The 22688-nt window shown below is 41.6% G+C and overlaps 1 protein-coding gene across 1 annotated transcript; it reads right to left on the reverse strand.

Moving 5' to 3' along the window:
* Positions 1 to 15666: 15666 nt before the first annotated feature.
* Positions 15667 to 17934, reverse strand: LOC133860212 (uncharacterized). The gene has a single exon (XM_062295856.1). It carries the CDS (start codon positions 17932 to 17934, stop codon positions 15667 to 15669), a length of 2268 nt encoding a protein of 755 aa, XP_062151840.1.
* Between the last annotated feature and the right edge of the window lie 4754 nt (positions 17935 to 22688).

The raw sequence follows: 22688 nt of genomic DNA on the forward strand, positions 1-22688 counted from the left end.
CAAGAAATTAAACGTACGCTTTGCTTAATCGTATAACATAAAGGTTATAAGTATGGGTTACATTACAAAAGTTTCTTTCTTCTTCTTCTTTTTTTAAAGGGATGAGAGGTGTATTCGCCAGCCCCATCAGTTTGAAGTTGCTTAATTTTGTAAGATAAAAGGTTTTCAATTAAGCATTTAAATATGATAAAACACTCAAGCATGTTCGATTTTTGTTTGAGAGGAAACAACCATGAGTACCGTGAAAAATCATCAATGAAAATAGTATAGTATTTGCATCCACTTATTGAGAAAACAGGAGATGTCAAAATGTCACTGTGAACAAGCTCTAAAGGGAAATGAGTAACAGTTTGTGATTTGGGAAATGGTAGTTGTCGACTCTTAGCAAGTTGACAATCTATACAAACTGAATCAGTCTTAGAGGTTGTTACAGGAAGCTGACTTGAACTTATTATTTGCTGAAAGATACAGTATTGTGGATGACCAAGTCTTCTATGCCAAGTAGAAAATAATGTCTTTGCTCCCAAAAAAGCAATGAGCATGTGGAGCTTATGCTTAGAAATTTTTTTTAGGTTCACTAGGGAAAGGCCACCCTCACTAGCCCCTTGCAAGAGAATCTCTCCAGTTTGGTTGTCCTTCACAAAAAAATAAGAATTGGTTAGTTTAAAAAAGCAACTGCATGTTATCTTTGCAGAATCTTAACTTACTAATGCTACATTATATATGTACTCTCACTTGTATGTCAGTACAAAACCCCAACCACATCGATCTATAGTTGGTCAAACTAGACAGATTGAAGTTTTAGGTATATGACATTACCCTATACTTTAGTCTGAACTAAAGGAAAGAAACAAGGCAGCTTGAGGAAGAGGAGGAGACAGGGGATTTGTTTAGTTCTGTCTTCATTGGAGAGAACATGAGAGGTAGATGAAAATATCAGGACCTTAACTTGGTTGTCCTTCATATGAAAATAAGAATTGGTTAGTTTAAAAAAGCAACTGTTATCCTTACATAATCAAAGCAAGAATAGTTTATTTGAAGATTATTGGAATTTTGATAAATTGATAAGATCAAAATGTAACTTACTAAAAAGAACATTAAAATGGATATCCTTTCATCTAGTTTATATATATAGATATATATATATTATACTTTTCTTATTTATTGTTTTTGGGATCGGTTTGTGTTGGAACAAGTGACTCATATTATCTCAGGCATAAAGGCATAAATAGTAATACTAAAAAACCAGTATAGTGGCTAGTTGGCCTGGCAATACAATATAGGATATTTTGGGGTTTTTCAGAATACATCTATAAAATTAGGATTTTCTATGATGTAACTTTAAATCATATACTGAAATATAGTTGCACTCCTGTGGACGTAGACATATTATTCATCATTATTGTGCATAATAACAACGATTTGATTACTTTTGGACTCTTTCTTTAGGAGATTAGTCCCCTCAAACGTGGGATTCTCTCTTGTTAATTACATTTTAATGTTTAACCTTACGCTCACCTTAGAGAGGGATGGAATGATTTTCTTGTAAATCTCATCGTTTGTTGTTTCTTAGTGATCTAGTACGTACATAGGTAAGAATATATATATATATATATATATATATATATATATATATATATATATATATATATATATATAACAACTATGTGTTTGTTTCATATGCACAGTGTGAGATTTGTTTTTGATAGAGCCACCAAACGCATCATTCTCCATCTCATCTCTTAATCATTCCTTTTCCAAATTGTAATAGATTTAAACTTATGAAATTGACAAAGGCGGGTAGAAACTTGCATGGAGCTGAAATGGTGGATTGACAACCGTTAGGTTTTTATAAATAATATGTTTTTATTGGTAACTTGTCCACAAAACCGTATTTTTGTTTTACTATGGTTATCCAAACACTCCATCAATATTAAAGTACTTTTTAACAAATTTTATTAAACCCTAAATGCGATTTTAAATACTACATGGTTAGAAATTGCAATTCGAAATCAATATTTTTAAAAATCGCACTTATTCAAACCGCGATTTCAAAAAGACCCTTAATCTCCTCTTCATATGTGCATAAAAACAGAGGAAAGGCTGGTCGGAAGGAGAACCTCACTCTAATTACCCTCTTCACTTTGCTCTTATTTCATTTAAAATACTTCCATCTTAATGTGTTGGGTTAAGAAGTAAAGACTTTCATTTTGGTGGCATTTTGTCTAAAATTTGAATATTTTTAGGTGTAAACAATTTTTTAAAATCACGTCTGTCAATAAAGTCGGAGTCTTTACATAAGGAAATGCTAAACTCACAACCATTTTTCACAACTCCACTCACAATGACGTGGGGCTCACACACATGAGCCTCACACCATTATAAATGAAGTTATGATAGAATTATGAAAGAATTGTATTTCAATCATCTCCCCATTACACAAGTTCAAAATTTAATTAACAAGATCAGTATACGAAGTGGCGTACTTTAAAAGTTGGTCATAAAAAATGTGATTCTGAGACACCTAGGAACCATTCGCACATGCTGATTCACGTGTCATTAACGGAGTGGTACAACATTTTCTTCTTCAACGAAAATATCTTCCACTACGAGTGGCGTGCATAGACTCGCTATCTCTGCCCACGCTCTCCACATTTTGATGCAGACATTTGACAAGCACTCAACCTCGATACCTTGATTGTAGGTACGGCCAGACACCGCGGGACCATTCACACGTGCTTGCTTGCTGCTGATTCCACATCTCTCCAAATCTTGGGACCGTTCGAAAACGGCCCATAATACTTCCAAAAAGATCTATACGAATAAGGATGCATGCATATAAAGATAATTTTTACAGCAATTGTAAATAAGCACCAATCATCCATCCAATTCAAACTGAAAAACAAAAACTTATCTTAAACTATTAAAATTGAAATACTCCTGAACTACAAACTCAAATAGTTAGTATTTACCATAGAGGTCTTTGGTTTTGTGTTTGGTTGCTCAGAAAATTTAGAAGCTTTCTCAGTATGTTCATGACATACAATCACTATATGTCTAATTTTACTTCAATTATTACCTACCACTTTAACCGCAGTTACAATCGATAGAAAATCCTCCTACAAATTTAAGTTGTAAGTCATTTTTTAAACTGTATAAAATTCATTACAATCGGTGTAAGTACAGAACTGATCATTCTTCGAAAAGTTAAAAGTAATGTATCAATATATGTAAGAGAACCTTTTAATGATATATTTTGTTTTTTGGCACGAAAATCTTACAACAGGTAAGTTGAAATGGAGGCAATTACTATATGGGTCAGAAAAGTTACTAGGGGTGTTTGGCAAGCATCTTATCCTCTCTTTATTTTTTTTTTTTCACTTTTCTTAAGACCGTCAAATTCAAAATATTCTAACCATTTTTTTTTTTTTCATTTTTTATATCACATCAATAATTTTTTATTAATATTTAAATAAAAAAATTCATTACAAAACAATTTTTTTTTTACTTTTCTATAAAATAATTTTAAATTTTTTTATACTTTATATTACATTAATCACTTTTTACCGTTAACGCAACAAAAATTCCCCAATACAGCGGTCCTAGCATTATTTAGTGATGTAGCAATAGGACCTTAAATTGGTACAAAGAAGTTACTTCACCTGCAGATAAGCTCAAAAGGACAGACCCCGTCAGCCTTGCGTCACAGAAAAACGTTAGCATAGCTATGTAAGCACGTGGGTGGAATTTTCTTCCTTCCTTTCACATCAACCCCTCCTTCCTTTACGACTTCCATTAAATTACGTCTCTCTTTCCTCAGCCCAAAACGACTCAAACTTGGACCAAAACGTCTCCAACAATTTGAGTCGTTTTAGACGTTGAAAGCGACTCCACTAGAAGCCGTGTTCTTAAAACGACTTTAAACAAAAAGGGCTAAAAAAGGCTATTTTTTGTAGTGGCTCGCCTTTGCATTGCATTTTAGGCCAGACAGGGATGGGACGATTTTCTTGTAAATCTCATCGTTTATTTGTTTCTTAGTGATCTAGTACATACACATTGATAAAGAATCTATAGAACAACTATTTGTTTGTTTCATATTCACATGCAGTTCGAGATTTGTTTCTATAGAGCCGCCAAACACATCTTTTTCCATCGCATCCTTTAATTATTCTTTTTGCAAATTTACATTGAATTTATAGGATCTACATGTAATTCGCACGAACCTAATAATAAGTTTACTTTTCTCCAATACACAAATCGAGTTGGGTAAAATGATTTTTATGTTTCCAATTTTGATATAAATAAAGTGCCAATATGAATAGATTCATTGTAATAGTCATTACCTTCATTGCAATAATAGCCATAGCGCTAGGGCCGACAATTTTGACACGACACGACTACTCGACTCGAACACGACACGAAATTAGCGGGTTTGAGTCTACTTTAAACGGGTTTGGGTCATAAACGGGTCTACCCGTTTATTTTAGTTTGGCGGGTCGGGTCGCGGGTGACCCACCAGACACGATTAGCTTTATATATATATATATATAATTAAAAAAAAAAAAGAAAAAGGAAATGAGATTAGATCTGATTTAGAATTTTAGGATTATTAGGTATTTTTGTAATTTAGCCATTTAGGACCGGTTGCCCTAACTTCTCCATTTCTTTAGATTTCTTTTCTTTCTACTTTCTCCTTCACACCGCGCCGTCCCGCTCCCTTTTCTTCCATTTTCTTCATCTTCAGCGTCACGCCACCACTGTCGCCACCCCCTCTTCTTCTTCTTCTTCCTCTCGTTAGACCCGCTCGATGCAGCGATGCTCTCTCTCTTTGGTCTTCTTCAACGCCACCCCTTCTTCTTCAGTTCCCGATGAATGGCAGTGGGGGCGTGGGGGAGTTTGGACGGGGATTGGAGCTGAGGAGCGTCGAGGGCGCAGTTCGGGGATGTTAGTGGTGCGAATCTGGACATTTCAGGGACTGATCCAATGAGTTTCGACCTGAGAGCAAATCACGGCAGTGGAGTTGAGTTTGAAGGTAAACAAGTGTGCTTGATTGATGATAAATTATAAGAAATTGAAGGAATTTAAATCTTGGTTGCTAATAATTTGTGTTTTTAAAATGTGATTCTGGGCTGTGTTAATGTGTTATTACTTATTAATTTATTTATGGGCTTTTGACTTACGGTAATCCTTATCCTCTGCTTGCAATTTTTCTGAGTAATTGGATAATTTGGAGGACATGGTCCTTTAACTTTCAATGATAAACTTATATAGCTGATTTTCATTCGATTGTTGTATTGATTTTCTTGATTTTGGAAGAGGCTGAGATTAAGTGGGGTGATTTTTTTTTTTTTCTTTTCCGTAATATATTATATATGTTTGCAGATATATTTTTTTTCTTTTAAACGGGTCGTGTCGGGTGACCCGTGAAATTACCGTGTTTGTGTCGTGTCTGGGTCTAAGCTAAACGGGTTGCGGGTCATAAACGGGTCGTGTCGGGTGACCTGTTTTGCCAGCCCTAAAAATTGCGCGCAGCTACAGTTAGGATTGATAAAAATTAATAGATCTAAACTTATGAAATTGATAAGGGGAGGAGGTAGGAATTAAACTTGCAAGGAGCTGAAATATTGGGGGCATTAAATATTAATCCGTCTAAGATTCGAATATCTTAAAAGGTTCCTTGCCATAAAAAAAATGCAACTTTTGTCTGGTCGGACTAATTAAATTTGATGTACCCTGAGACTCCTAAGAACCATTCACACATGCTGATTCAACGTGTCATTTACGGAGTGGTGCAACATTTCCTTCGTCAACGAGTGGCGTGCATAGAATCGTGATCTCTGCCAACGCTCTCTCCGCGTACAATAATTTTGATGCAGACAAGCACTAATCCTAATTCCTAGGTTCACCGTCAACCTACGTCTCCTCCTCGATACCTTGTGATTGGGATTTGAGAAATGAGTCAAGTCTTGTGGAGGAAATTGGAGATTTTCGTTGATATATATATAGGATAATCGAAGGTACATACCCAGACACCTTGGGAGCATTCAGATGCTTAATTGTGGATCCCACGTCTCTCCCACTCTTGGGACCATTCACATACTGATCATCCAACATCTCTTGTACAATGACAATAATTTTGTCTACTCCAAACTTGTGCCCTGGCCTACATTTATAAACTCTAGCTGCTTTGTCGCCTAAATAAATTCTGCTTTCAAATCATTTGTTTTGTTAAATAAGCTTCATTTTACCAGACTTAACTGGTACACAAAAACAACAAAGCACCTCCTCACTCCCAACAAGAGCTAACAAACTACACAGAAATCAGCTGATCAGTTTGAAATTTTGGCTCATTTTTGCTAGCTGTTGAAGTATAGAGAAATAAACCTTTTAGAACTTATCTGGGTCAATTGATTCTTTGTAAAATAGTCTATAATTTGTAAAGAAATAAAAATGAATTAAAGTATGGGTGTAAGCCGAAAATAGAAGAGCAAATTTCTCTGCATAGTTTTTTTTCGATGTTCATTCTTGAGTGCTTAAACTTGGCAAGAGGGAGATTTAAAAAAAAAAAAAAAAAAATCTTGAGAAAATTGATATTTGCATGAGTTTGAATCTTAATGAAGGTAATAGGCGGTTCAGTCACACCATGAGAAGCATCACTCCACCATATTGTGACTGATATTACCTGCTGAATGAAATGAAATATTGTTTTGTATCGTAGATGATCGATGTAGCGTAGAGTTGAGAAGAAAAAAAAAAAAAAAAAAAAAAAAATTTACTGTAGAAAATATGCGGATTTTTTTTCCAAGCACGTAAGTGACTTAAGAAGGTGTTGAAAACTTGAAGATGAAGAGATATCAAACTCACCTGATATATTTTGTATTTATACTTTGACCACATATTTTAATTTATTTTTTGTTTGTCCCCCTCCCAGTCAAATGTTTGGCTCCGTCCCTGCGTACTACATGGGATTCCTTATTTGGTTAAGACACGTCAATAAAACATCTTTGGGACCACTTAGAGCGCGGAGTCTCATAAAATATGTTAAAATGGGACTAAAATAAATTACATCTAACTCAGTAAAATGTTGAAACATGTAGTGTTTAACAAGTTTAGTGAATACTGTTTACTAACCGAAGTCCTATAAATAGCTTAGCTTAGTGCTACTTCACGAGACCAGCATAAGTGGAATATCGTTGATCCACCTATTCCCCTTATACCAGTATATATTTCTCCTTGCCTCATAGCTTACCTAAATATCCCATAATACAGACACCTCTTCTTCTCGACCACAAATGTGGGTAGGGCCGAAGCTTTGCCAATATACAAACTTCCTAGCGTCGGACATGTTAGAATGTTAGAACAGTTTCTGATATGGTAGTTGATGAACCAGTTGAGCCTATCTTCGCTATCCTGCAAATGAAACAAACTACGTCGGGGGGAATCCGACAATCCCACTCCGATGCCTTTGTCAGTTTTTATCTTAAGTGTATATCACTCTTATATCACAATGAGCAATCTGAATTACCTGTCCCGTAGTGAGGTATTTATACATGTCGTGTTGCAAGCGATCTGGTTCCTTTATTGGACCACGTGTCAGGTTTGGAGTGGGATCAGGGCACACGCTTAACAATCGTGGCCAGGTTGGTTTTTTAACCGTCTGGAGATCGTGGAGAATAATGCTTTACGACCACTACTGGAATCTGTTCTCAACCGCCGACGCGATCGTGGTCTAGTCGGTGTTCAACCGCTCTTAGATCGTGGGGACACCTTCCTAAGTAGTAGCGGTCGTGCAGGTAGTGGGGTTTCCTCCCTGGCTGGTATAAGGTCGGTAATTTACCGTCCTTAGCCTTATCGTGGCAGTCGGCAAATTACCGACTTTAAATACGCATACTCGGCTAATTAGCCGAGTATGATTCTGATGGGCCGTGAATCTGGCCCATTGGGCAAGATCGGGATTATTTCCCAACAGTTACCCCCCAATTCCTTTTGCACGACGTAGTTTCGGTAAAATGAATTTTTCTGTACATTTTTGCCTAGTTCGAAATTTGAAGTAAGCTGGAAGCCGTTAGAATATCGGGACATTTGAAAGAGAAATTTTTTTTTTTTTTTTTTTTCGAAATCCGAGCCATCCCAAAAAATGGACTTGGTCATCATGAGATTCGAAACCTGCTGTCAAGTCAGTTCATATCCTTGAATCGCAGGGTTATGATTAGGTTGATTTGGGTTGCTATGCTGCGCGTGTCGACACTTGCTAGTTTTTTCGCCGTGACAACTGATTCACGCGCCAGATGCGCGTTGGCTTGTCTTCCGAGGCCAGCTGTAGACCCGACGGTAATAAAATCTTTTATCCCGGCGCATTTAATTAGCGTCTTTTCAGCTACTCTCAGGAGGAGTATATATATACACCCCTCATTCTCACATTTTACCATTTACTATTCCGTAAAACGTCTCTGAGTTTTCCGGCGAGAATTCTTCTTTCCGGCGAAATTTTCTATTCCCCGATTATCTTCAAGCGGCTTTCCGAGTTGCTTCAAACGTTTTACCGACTTCCTTCAAACATTTCACCGACTTCCTTCAAACATTTTACCGACTTTCCTCGAATATTTTACCGACTTCCTTCGAACCCTTAGTCACGCCATGGGTTCTGATTCTGAGTCTGACGGTGCTCAAGTCGGGGGCGACCCTACTCTCGTTCCTCATGAAAACAGATACAGGTCTTTGATTCTGGCCTCTGAGGAGAGACGCCTCCGCCGGAGTTATAGTATTCCGTCTTCCGTAAGTCTTTATTTCCAGCATTCCGATCAACTGTCCATCGCCGGCGGCGATGTAACCATTACAGAGCGAATGCTGATGGCCGGATGTCGGTTTCCTCTTCCCGATATAGCTCGGGAATTATTAGTACGGCTTGGGGTGGCTCCCTCCCAAGTAAAGCCGAACGGATGGAGGTACCTGTTCGGCTCTTTTGTTCTCTGGATGACTAAGCTCCAGAAGAGGATGACCATAGACGAGTTTTTCACAATTTACCGAGCTGGTTTCCGCCGAGACGGTACGGTAGAATTTACCGTTCGCAAGAAGCCGTCTATCATCCATCTAGCCTGGAGATATTCAAACAATAGAGAGTGGAAGGAGCAAACATTTCGAGTTTCTGGCCAGTGGGAAAAGCCGGAACAGTTATTATTGTCAGAGGATCAGAGGGTTCCCCGAGATTGGGGTCGCATGAGAGTCGGGGCGTCGGAAGCCCCTGATCTAAATGATGAGCAAATCGACAATGTCGACACCATACTTGCCTTTGTGAAGGCTACATCAGCCGAGGATGCTAAGGTGGTGTTGGATTTCGACCACCTTGTCACGAATGAAAATATGCGGAACATGCTCGGGTATGAAATCCCGATTTCCGACCTTCCTTTTCTGAAGGAGAGGAAAGGTAAGGCCCAGAAACCGAGAGAAGATCCTGTGCCTACCACTCTCAAGGGTAAAGAGAAGGTCTCTGACGGACCGAAGAAGTCAAAGGAGCCAAAAGAGGTTCCAAAAACTGTAAAGAAGCTTCTCGCCGATGCCCAACGGATAGGGGCTGAACAGGAAGCTAAAGCCAAAAAGGCCGCAGAAAAGAAGAAAATGGCCGAGAAGAAGGTCGTTGAGAAGCCGGCTGAAAAATCAAAGGCTTTGCAAGAAAGGCCTCAACCAGATGAAGAGGCAGAAAGGGGACCTGTTAGGAAAAGACCGAGGATCGAGGCGGCCCGGTAATACCTCAAGTCGATTGGTTCGGCGGTTAAGGGTATTTCCCTTCGCGTCGATCCTTCAGCAATAGTTGCTTCTGAGGGCACACATCGGAGTACCGAGAAGGAGGGAGCGCCTCAGTGCCCATCCCTAGGCGAAGTGTTAGTACTTCGTGATGAGGCCATTCCCAACTCGGATCCAGTGGCCGCCCTGAATGCCTCTGAGTGCCCACCCCGAAGTACCGAGGAGGAGGCTGAGCCTCAACATTCAACAAGAGGGGAAGTACCGGCCCTTCATAACGAGGACGTGGTCAGCACGGAACCCGTAAGCCAAGACGCGATCCTTCCGCCTGTGGTTAGGGAAGAGGTGTTCCAGACCGCCCTTTCTGAAACAGATTCGGCTTTACCCGAGTTGTTGAATGCACGAGTGGAAACCGATACCGAGCCTTGTCAAGTATCGCCACCAAGAATGGGCGTTGAGGTTGGTGAAGACACGGGCTCTGCGCAAATAGAGGCCGAGAACACAGCATAGGGCCAAGTGTTGGACCTATAGTTCAGCCCGTCGCGGACGGGGTAGGGCCGAGTTCTAGCACGCCTTTCGTCGAGCCTCGACTTGGAGAAGACGGGCCAGTGAGGGAACCCACTCGTGATTCTGTTGGGTTTTTTAGGCCGGCCCAGGAGTATGAATTTGACGAGGCTTCTTTGGAAGAGCGTTTAGCTGGGCCAATTATGGACGCGGTTCGGGCTTTGACTCCAGCCGACTATTTGGGGTTAAGTACCGTTGGTTGCATACTGACCGAAGACATGATTGCTTCGTTAGTCCGTCTGCAAAACATGGTAAATTGCTTTTCCCTTTTCTTTTTGTGTTTGGCTTTTGATATTCTGTTTTCTAAGTTTCTTCTTTGCTCGGCAGCAATTGGTGGATACCCTTGCTCTTTATGACCAGCATAGGGATTTCCACCGAAATCAGGTCCCGGTTATGGCCGGACTTCGACAACGGATTTCTGAGCTTGAGCTTGAATTAGCCCGGAAGTTATCCTTGGAATCCGAAGTGGCTCGGTTGAGTAAGCTTCTTGCTGAGCGGGAATCGGAGCTTGCTAGTTATGACGCACTGATTGCTGACGCCGAGCTCAGGCGAAATGTGGCCGAGGTAGCCAATCATGGTCTATCCGCCCAGCTCGATGCGCGGACTCGCGAACTGTTTGCGCTTAAGGCTCATACGGATGCTGTCGATACAAGATACTCGGCCACATCGTGTAGCAATACTGCGTTGCGAGCGGATCTGAGTGCGGCGAAGGCGCAGAGAAGAATCGCTGAAGATGCTCGGCGGGAAGCTGAAGAGGCTAGGAGCACTGCGGGGGAAAAGTTGGAGGCGCTTGAAGAAAAATTGAATGAGGCCGAATCGGGCTTGCAGGCTGCTCAGGCCGACTTGCAAAAGGCTAAACTGAAGTCCAGCGAGCTGCGGAAGAAGTCCAAGCACTACAAGTCGAAGGCTGCTCATTATAAAGCAAAGGCCGATCGGTTTCATAGTCAGATCCTTGCTTTCACCCGAGTTCGAGATCGAACCTGGGTCAATGGGTTTAGCTGGGGTTTCGATTCCCTTAAAGAATTCGTGCTTAACCCTCCGACGCCTTCCCCGAATTTTGCCGGGCTGAATTATACCGACTTTATGGATGTCCCTGAGCAGGTTATCTTGGAGTTACGGGAAATTGGCCGAGACTTGATTCCTGATGTCCCGGACTGGGTTGGTGAAGACGTCGGAACAGCTGATGAGGTGACTGAGCCGGCAGACTTGGGTGCTTCGACTAAGGCCGCTGAAATTGAGGCTCCTGATAGCCCAGCTTCTAGGGAACCGAATACAGATAGGACTTAGCATGCTTTTGGTTTCGGCGCCTTTTGTTTCGGCGTTTTTGTTGACCTTTACTTTTCCATATTAATAACATTCGGAAATTCTATATTAGTGTTGTATATGTTTTACTCTATTTTCCAGCATACTCATACTGTTCTTAGATTTCATACTTAGACAAAATTCTCAAATTTGATTCGGATCTAAGACTTTGACCGGTTTGAATCCTCTCAAGGTGACTCAAAACTCGGAGCTTGACGGACTTGAATCCCCTCAACGTGATTCAAGTCTCGGCATTGGTCCGGTTTGAATCCCCTCAACGTGATTCAAAACTCGGAGCTTGACCGACTTGAATCCTCTCAACGTGATTCAAAACTCGGAGCTTGACCGACTTGAATCCCCTCAACGTGACTCAAGTCTCGGCATTGGTCCGGTTTGAATCCCCTCAACGTGATTCAAAACTCGGAGCTTGACCGACTTAAATCCCCTCAACGTGATTCAAGTCTCGGCATTGGTCCGGTTTGAATCCCCTCAACGTGATTCAAAACTCGGAGCTTGACCGACTTGAATCCCCTCAACGTGATTCAAGTCTCGGCATTGGTCCGGTTTGAATCCCCTCAACGTGATTCAAAACTCGGAGCTTGACCGACTTGAATCCCCTCAACGTGATTCAAGTCTCGGCATTGGTCCGGTTTGAATCCCCTCAACGTGATTCAAAACTCGGAGCTTGACCGACTTGAATCCCCTCAACGTGATTCAAGTCTCGGTATCGCGAATGTTGTACTCGGATATAATATGCTGTCTGAATCTGCATTTTATTGATAAACATTAAGTCTAAAAATAAACAGATTACATATAATATAAGCGGAATTACATATAATATTTTCGGAGATGCTCGGCATTCCACGGTCTCTGCAGCTTTTTCCCATTTGTATCTTCAAGATGGTACGCTCCTTTTGGATTGCTTTTAATAACTCGGAATGGCCCTTCCCAGACCGGCCCTAGTTTCCCTTCCGTGGGGTCTTTAGCTGCCGCAGTGATCCTCCGTAACACCCAATCGCCATCATTGAATGAGCGGGGCCTCACCCTTTTATTATAATACCGAGCTGCCCTTTCTTGATAAGCTGAAGTTCTGACTTTCGCATCTCCTCGTTTTTCTTCCAGAAGATCTAGGTGTAGCTTTAATCCTGTGTTGTTGAATCCGGGATTATAGTGCTGGATGCGGAAGCTTGGGGAACCAATTTTGACTGGTATTACTGCTTCGACCCCGAAGGTTAGTGAATAAGGAGTTTCGGAAGTTGCTGAGCTAACTGTCGTCCGGTATGACCACATAACCTCTGGTAGGTATTCTACCCATCCTCCCTTACGCTTCGGGAGTTTTTTCTTCAATATCGTCACCAGAGTTTTGTTTGTTGCTTCGACCTGCCCATTTGACTGTGGATAATATACCGACGAGAAAAAATGCCGAATCTTGAGCTCATCGCACCACTCCTGGAATGGCTTGCAGTTGAATTGCGTTCCATTGTCAGTTATTAGGGCGTAAGGTATCCCAAATCTGCATATGATTGCCTTCCAGAGGAAATTTTTAATTGCCCCGGTCGTGATAGTCATTAAAGGTTCCGCTTCTGCCCATTTGGTGAAGTAATCTACTGCAACCACCAGGAACCTGCAATTCCCCTTTCCCGTGGGCATGGGCCCTACAATGTCAGCCCCCCATTGGGCAAACGGCCACGGTGAAGAAACTGAGCTAAGTTCTGCTGGTGGTTTTGTTTGTAACTTGGCGAACCTTTGGCACTTGTCACACCTTCGGACCATTTCCATTGACTCTTGATTCATCGTCGGCCAATAGTAGCCTGCTCGTACAGCCTTGTGTGCCAACATTCTACCCCCCGAGTGACTGCCACAGACTCCCTCATGAATTTCCTTTAACACATACCTGGCCTCAGTCGCCGAGAGGCACTTTAATAATGGGAGTGAATAACCTCGGCGATATAGAATGTTGTCGACAAGAGTGTATCGTGCTGATTGCATCCGGATTTTCCGAGCCTCCTTCTTGTCATTTGGCAGTTGTCCGTTTTTGAGATATTCAATTACGTACCTTGCCCATTCAGGAATTATGTAGACGTCATCGATCTGCATTACCGATCCGACATCCTCCACGGAAGGTCTGTCTAAAATGATAACCCGGTGTTTTGAAGCCGAAATTACTTCGTCTGCTGCTGATCCCTGCCGAGCCAATGCGTCGGCTCGTCCGTTTTCGGCTCTTGGGATTTGTGTAACCACCACTTGCTCAAAGCTGTCCCAAAAACCCAACACCTTGGCGAGGTACTTTATCATTTTTTCACCTTTGGCCTCGGATCCTCCTTGGATGTGGCCGACAACAACCTGTGAGTCGCTTCGTACTTCGAGGTTTTTTGCTCCTAGATGTTCTGCCAGGCTAAGGCCTGCTATTACCGCTTCGTACTCCGCCTCGTTGTTTGTGGTTGGAAAGTCTAACTTCAATGCCATTGCGATTTCCTCCTTGTCCGGTGTTATCAAGACCACCCCAGCTCCGCTTCGGGAATTCGTGGATGATCCATCCACATAGGCTATCCAGGCTTCTTTCGCAGGCACTTCGTGGCTTTCGGGGAGATTGCTGAATTCGGCTATAAAGTCTGCCAGAACTTGGGCTTTGATGGTGGTTCTTGGATAGAACTCCAGGTCAAATTCTCCGAGTTCCACGGCCCAATTTACTAACCTTCTTGAGAGGTCGGGCTTTTGCAATACTTTCTTCAAAGGATACTCTGTGAGTACCCTTATAGCATGTGCCTGGAAGTATGGTCGCAACCTTCGGGCGGAAGTAATAAGGGCAAAAGCTAATTTCTCAATCCGGGGATACCTTTCCTCGGCCTCATGTAGCGCCCTACTTGTGAAGTATATCGGCTTTTGCAGTCCGGACTCCTCCCGAACCAAGACCGAGCTAACCGCGGATGGTGACACTGCTAAGTATAGATAGAGAATTTCCCCTTCTTCTGGTGAGCTTAGGAGCGGTGGGTTGGCTAGGTACTCTTTCAAATGTTCGAAAGCCACTTCGCACTCGTCGTTCCAAACAAACGCCTTTCGGAGTATCTTAAAGAAGGGCAAGCATTTATCTGTTGACCGAGAGATGAACCGGTTTAGGGCTACAATTCTCCCGGTCAATTGCTGCAGTTGCTTTGTTGTACGAGGAGCTTGCATTTCAAGTATAGCTCGGACTTTTTCAGGGTTCGCCTCGATTCCTCTACTCGAGACCATGAATCCCAGAAATTTTCCGGATGAGACACCAAAAGCACATTTCGCCGGGTTTAACTTCATTTGATATCTCCTTAATGTGTCAAAAGTTTCTTCGAGGTCGGTCAGATGGTTGGTTGCTTTTCGGCTTTTTACCAACATGTCATCCACATATACTTCTACATTCCTGCCGATCTGGTCACGGAACATTTTGTTAACTAGCCGTTGATAGGTTGCACCGGCGTTCTTCAAGCCGAACGGCATCATGTTATAGCAATACAGCCCTCGGTCGGTAATGAAAGAGGTTTTTTCTTTATCGAGCTCGCTCATGTGTATCTGATTATACCCTGAGAAGGCATCCATAAAGCTTAAGAGCTCATGCCTCGAGGTGGAGTCGATTAGGACATCCATCCGGGGGAGAGGGAAACTATCTTTTGGGCATGCCTTGTTGAGATCGGTGAAGTCCACGCACATTCTCCATTTTCCGTTTGACTTTCTCACCAGGACAACGTTGGCCAGCCACTGGGGGTAGTCCACCTCTCGGATAAAACCGGCCTTTAACAGCCTTTCCACTTCCTCATGTATGGCTTGGTTTCTTTCTGGAGCAAAGCACCTTCTTTTTTGCTTAACGGGTCGGTGATTAGGGTCGACATTTAGCCTATGCGAAATTACCGAAGGATCAATCCCCGGCATATCGTCATGGCCCCAGGCGAACACGTCGGTGTTATTCCGAAGGAAAGCTACCAAGGATTCTTCGACTTCCGAAGATAACAGGGATCCGACCCTAACTTTTTTCCCGTTACCCCCTATTTCAAACTCTTTCATCTCCTCGGTTGGTTCCCCCTGCTGTGATTGCTATTTCTCGCTCTTCTCCCTGCAGCTCTTCTGTGAAGGGGTCCCTTTCAGCGTTATGTTGTAACACTGACGTGCCACTCCCTGCTCTCCCCTTACTTCCCCAACACCTCTCTCGGTTGGGAATTTGATCTTCAAATGTGAAGTGGAAGTGACCGCCTTCAGATCATTAAGTGCTGTTCTTCCAATGATGGCGTTGTAGGCCGAGGGTTTATCGATCAACAAAAACTTGACCATAATAGTTTTTGTGGTCGGATAATCCCCAGCAGTCACAGGGAGTTCGATGGACCCGATCGGCAAGACCTGTTCCCCAGCAAATCCTACCAGAGGGCAGGTAGCCGGGATCACCTTTTCCGGGCTGATCTCCATGTTCCGAAAGGCTGACCAATATAGGATATCAGCCGAGCTCCCATTATCGATGAACATTCGATGAATTCGGTGGTTAGCCACCTGCAGCGTGACCACGATCGCGTCGGTATGTGGAAGTGAAACTCCCGCGTAATCTTCATCTGAAAACCCCACCACCATTGATTCCCTCCTGTGGGATTTGTGGGGTCTTTCTATAGTCATCACCTCCTGATGTTTCTGATACCGAGCGTATGCCTTCCTATCCACACTTGTTTCTCCTCCTCCGCCAAAGCCTCCGAATATAGTTCGGATGTCGGCAATGACCGGCCCATTCCGTGGCTCATGACCTTGTGCGCCTCTGCTTCTGCTTCTGTCTCGGTGAGGTTCATCCCTTCTGTCTCGGCGATCCTCATTACGTCTCTGAGGAGAACGCCCTCTATGTCTCGGAGGAGAACGCTCTCTATGTCTCTGAGGAGAACGCTCCCTATACCCTTGCTCTCGGTCTCTACGCTCTTGAGGCCTCTGATTCTGCCGAGGCAGGCCCTGGTTGTCTGCTATAAAACGGAGTAACTTTCCGTTTTTGATAAACTTCTTGATCAGGATTCTAAGATTTCTGCACTCCTCGGTAACATGACCCCGAGCATCATGGTACGCGCAGAACTTGTGCCTATTTTCTTCCCTTACCTGCTTGTTGTGAAGGGGAAAAGGCCTCTCATAATGCGGATCCTTCTTGATTTCCATTAATACCTCGTTAATGGGAGCATTCAAAGGAGTCCACTCCTCTATAGAGAACTGGTAATACTTTGCTGGTTTGGTTTCTGTCCGCTTTTCTTCTTTCTGACTCTTTTTTCCCTTCTTTGCGGAATTGCTCGATTCCGTAACCTTCTGCCTTTGGGATTCCCTCAGAGCTGAGAGGGTTTCCTCTTGGTTTACATATTTCTCAATCACGTCTGTCAAGTCAGTCAAACTTTCAGGGTGATTGAGAGCAATTTCTGACATCAAGGGCCCTTCCACTCGTAAGCCCTGATATAAGGCAGCATAGACCATTTCGTCAGTTGGATTATCAACTGTGAGCTTTGCTTGATTGAATCGGGCCATATAGTCTTTCAGAGACTCGCCCTCCTTTTGGCGCATCGCCATCAGTTGCCCAGAAGGCTTCTTCCTCTTACACCCAGCCAGGAATTGAGTTACGAATTTCCGCCCGAGATCATCAAAACTTGTGATGGAATTTGGCGGGAGTTTTCGGAACCAATCCCGAGCCGAACCGGACAGGGTAAGTGGAAAAGCTCGGCATGCCATCTCCTGAGGGGACCCATATAGGTCCATATGCATCTTATAGCTGTCGAGATGCTCAGTGGGATCTTCAATCCCGGTATATGCTTGAATGGCCGGAATTTTAAATTTCTCCGGGAGTTGAATTGCCAAGACATGCTCAGTAAACGGGGAAGACCTGTTCAACAGGCTATCCACCCGAGAAGTCTTTCCTTTGTGGTTTTGTTGGATTTCGAGTTGCAGTCGGTTATACTTATCTTCATATTTCTCATCAAGTGTGGCGATGGCTTCATTAAGTCTTCTTTCTTCACGTTGATGATTCACCATACCTCCACCAGGAGGGGGGTTTGCGATCCCTTCAACTGACCGGGGTTGATCTTCTTGCTGAGTTCTTTCTGTGACCCTTCTGCTCTCCCTGTCTGCTTCGTTGTGGGTATTGCTCTCTTCTTCTTCATGTCCCTCGGCCATTTCAGGAATTCGTTCGTCCGCCAATCGCCTTAAGAGACGAAGGTTCTGCTGAGTTAGGACCTCCATGTCCCTAGACATCTGGGCCAGTCGTGCCTCCATCTCAGTTGCATTCTGGTGAGACCCACCTCCCGTCTCGTGGCGAGGAATGTTTGCTCCTGAGGTCGTAGCTCTTGTTCGTACCATTTCAGATAATTTTGTTTTTGCGTAGAAAACGACACACACGTACTAGTCGTTTCCCACAGACGGCGCCAAACTGTTAGAATGTTAGAACAGTTTCTGATATGGTAGTTGATGAACCAGTTGAGCCTATCTTCGCTATCCTGCAAATGAAACAAACTACGTCGGGGGGAATCCGACAATCCCACTCCGATGCCTTTGTCAGTTTTTATCTTAAGTGTATATCACTCTTATATCACAATGAGCAATCTGAATTACCTGTCCCGTAGTGAGGTATTTATACATGTCGTGTTGCAAGCGATCTGGTTCCTTTATTGGACCACGTGTCAGGTTTGGAGTGGGATCAGGGCACACGCTTAACAATCGTGGCCAGGTTGGTTTTTTAACCGTCTGGAGATCGTGGAGAATAATGCTTTACGACCACTACTGGAATCTGTTCTCAACCGCCGACGCGATCGTGGTCTAGTCGGTGTTCAACCGCTCTTAGATCGTGGGGACACCTTCCTAAGTAGTAGCGGTCGTGCAGGTAGTGGGGTTTCCTCCCTGGCTGGTATAAGGTCGGTAATTTACCGTCCTTAGCCTTATCGTGGCAGTCGGCAAATTACCGACTTTAAATACGCATACTCGGCTAATTAGCCGAGTATGATTCTGATGGGCCGTGAATCTGGCCCATTGGGCAAGATCGGGATTATTTCCCAACAGGACAAAATAACGATTATTCTGTAGGCTAATCAACAAACAATTCGCAAGGAAGAAAACAGGAAAATTACCTCAAAGAAAACAGAAACAAACTAAGAATTGATAAAATTATCAATAATCAACTACTGTTGGAAAACGCCCACAAGCCGGGCTAATATAGCTGAAAATTCGATCTTTAACAGAATTTTACCAAAAATAGCAAAATCCCGAAAACCCTAATAAAATGAAATACAGAATAAAATAAGCAGTCTGCCAAAAATCTGGCCCAAATCGGGCTCAGAATCACCTCCTAAACAATAAACGAAAAATTACCATAAATAGTAAAAAATATCTAAAATTAAGGTTTTGGAAAGGAAAATAGTGGATTTTGGGCTTGAAATGAGGCGTACCAAGCATAGCTGGTACCCAAGACGTGCGTGCCGAAGAGAGCTTTCCGAATTGGGGTCATATGCGCGAATCGGATACTTGTAGCCAAAGTTATGGCCAAAATACTGCAGCGCACCCGAAAATTACCCCAATTAGGTCAGATTATGATTTCTTGCCAATTTTGTGCTGATCGGCCTGCTCCAGGTAATTCAGCACCATCAATGTGTAATCTGACAGCTCAGCATCATCTAACTCGGATCCCCCTGCATCAGTCACTCCGAGTTGGAAAGAACTCGTCCCCAAGTTTATAGCAATATCATCGGAACCCGCAAAACAAGGACTCAAGTGCTTCACATTAAAGACATCAGAAGTCTTCAAATGATTGGGGAGACACAACCTGTAGGCGTTGTCATTGATCTTCTGCAATATTTCACAGGGTCCGATCTTCCGCTCCTTAAGCTTATTATACTCGCCAACAGGGAACTGATCACGAGTTAAGACTGCTCAAACAAAATCACCAACATCAAAAAGTACCTGACGACGATGACGATCCACTCGAGCCTTGTACCTGTCATTGCTCTCCTAAATGGCCGACGCCGGAACAGAATAGTGATTATTCTGTAGGCTAATCAACAGGCAATTTGCAAGGAAGAGAACAAAAAAATTATCCAAAAAACGCAGCGCAAGGGGATAGATGTGTTCGAGTAGCTGTGTTCTTGAAGCACAAACATTCAACATACACGTTGAAATGAATAAACAAAATACATTGATTCAATAATGATAATAAAACTTCCCATCTTCCATTACAAACGTCTCCTATTTATAATAAAGCCCTAATGGCTACTAAAGGAAATAAAATCTCCTAAGACTTGAAGTAAATACAAATAAGCATATTATGGAAATACTTGGTGCCAAAGAATATTTCCAAATTAATGGGAAATACTTGGTGCCAAAGAATTACCATATTAGGGAAAATATAATAACTATAATATTACTTGACGACAACGTAAATATAAATATGAGAATTCTTTAAAAGATGAATTAAGGGATTTGTCGATAGTCTCTTCTTTCCTTCTTGAATTTTCCCTTGATGGATGTTGACAACTCGGTAGATATTTTGTATTCTTCAAATATTTTGTACGATTCTTTCCATTCTCGGGCTGATCTTATTCAAGAAATAATCTTCAAATCTTGTGTCTGATTTTCTCCTGCATCAGTCTCACTGGGTTGGAAAGAATTCGTCCTCGAATTCGAACCTTCTTTACCTCAATCTTTTGGATGGTCGATCAATTCATTTCATTCCGTATTTCTTAATACCAAAGTAACTTGAAACCAGAAGATAAACAAGTTGCAACCTATCACAACGACTAGCCTCACACTAAATTGAAATAAATCAATCTTCTCACGTTTTTCATTTATTTTTTCCAATTCACGCTCTATAAAAGTTTTCAAAGAATTATCAATTCTTTCTTGCCCACAAAAATTAAAATTGTCAGCTAACACGCCGAAACCAACATCCAACTTATTACTAGGTGAATTTGATAGAAATCTTTCAATCCCAATGAAATCAACATTATCAATTTCCTCATTACTCAACTGAAATCATTCGTTATGTGGACTATCATCAAACACATGGTAATCATTATTTTCTTCAATAAATTTTATTGCATCAACCAGAAAACTTACCTCATTCAATAAATTCTCTTCGTCAGGATAGATGTTGTCACAAATTGTTGGAGAGACCCAATCTAAATCTACTACAGATTTTTTCTCTTGATCAAACGACAAAGAATCTCTCACAAGATCTTCATCCTTGATATCAATATCATAAATTGGTGGACAATCCTAATCCACGAATCCTTGTGAAGAATCTTCAACATCTTCATGTTCAACATCATCATGAACATCTCCATGTATGAAGTCCTCATCAATAAACTCATCTTCTTGGAACTCATCATCAACAAATTCTTCATCCCGACTACGCTGTTCCCGGTATGGAGCAGGATTATGATATGGTCGGACTAATTAGGAGTCTCAAGGTATATCAAATTTAATTAGTCCGACCAGACAAGAGTTGCATTTTTTTTATGGCAAGGAACCTTTTAAGATATTCGAATCTTAGATGGATTAATATTTAATTCCCCCAATATTTCAGCTCCTTGCAAGTTTAATTCCTACCTCCTCCCCTTATCAATATCATAAGTTTAGATCTATTAATTTTTATCAATCCTAACTGTAGCCGCACGCTATGGCTATTATTGCAATGAAGGTAATGACTATTGACATGAATCTATTCATATTGGCACTTTATTTATATCAAAATTGGAAACATAAAAATCATTTTTTAACTCATCTTTTACCCAACTCGATTTGTGTATTGGAGAAAAGTAAACTTATTATTGGGTTCATGCGATTTACATGTAAATCCTATAAATTCAATGTAAATTTGCAAAAAGAATAATTAAAGGATGCGATGGAAATGATGTGTTTGGCGGCTCTATAGAAACAAATCTCGAACTGCATGTGAATATGAAACAAACAAATAGTTGTTCTATAGATTCTTTATCAATGTGTATGTACTAGATCACTAAGAAAAAAATAAACGATGAGATTTACAAGAAATTCGTCCCATCCCTGTCTGGCCTAATGCTAGGACCGCTGTATTCACTACAAGAAATTTGCTTATTTGCGTCAACACCAAGTGGACGCTAAAAGTCCAAAAGTCGACGCTAATGAGTATTAGCGTCGACTTTTGGACGCTAATAAGTTGACGCTAAAAGCCCGACTCTGATAATATTCAGCCTATCATTAGCGTCGACTGAAGGGTCGACGCTAATAATAGACTTTTAGCGTCGACATATGTCGACGCTAATGATGTATGGGGTCGACCCTAAAACTTATACCACATATGGCATGAGTTGACGCTAATGATTGACTATTAGCGTCGACATCTAAGTCGACGCTAATAGTCTATTATTAGCGTCGACTTTTTGTGGATGCTGATACACTAAATTTTTTTTTTTTTTTTGAAAAAAAAGGTCATTAGCGTCAACTGAGTCGACGCTAATGCTCTAAAAAAAAATTTAAAAAAAAATAAAAATTAATAGGTCATTAGTGTCCACTGTGTTGACGCTAATGACCTAAAAATAAAAATAAAAAATAAAAAATTTAATGGGCCATTAGCATCGACTAAGTCGACGCTAATACCCTAAAAAATTAGAAAAAAAAAATTATATATATTTTTTTTAATACGCCATTAGTAATTTATACACATATTTCGTAATTTATACACAAGAAAAAAAATGATGAAACATACAAATAGATGGGAAACTTAATACAATTCTAACTTTTTACATATTACAAACAGGCTGAAAAGATGAAATTTGGAATTTGAAATGAACAGAAAAATGTCTAAGTTGATTATACTGCTTACATTTCGATATAAAACAAATGCATAGAGGTGTTACATCAAAATACCACTTGAAGCTCAATTACTAGAAGCACAAGATCCAATTTGAGTGCATTTACAGCAATTGCATTTGACTTTGACAATGTTATCTAGGCAATCGGCTCCAGGGGCAGTTGTAATATAGACACATATGAACAAACTATGTGTATGCACTTGCCCCTTTGTATTAATTGTAAACACATATATCAAAATCTCAGTTTGAGACTTGCAAAAATTATGTAAAATG

This window comes from Alnus glutinosa, chromosome 2 (assembly GCF_958979055.1).
Source record: "Alnus glutinosa chromosome 2, dhAlnGlut1.1, whole genome shotgun sequence".
In the NCBI taxonomy this organism is placed as follows: domain Eukaryota; kingdom Viridiplantae; phylum Streptophyta; class Magnoliopsida; order Fagales; family Betulaceae; genus Alnus; species Alnus glutinosa.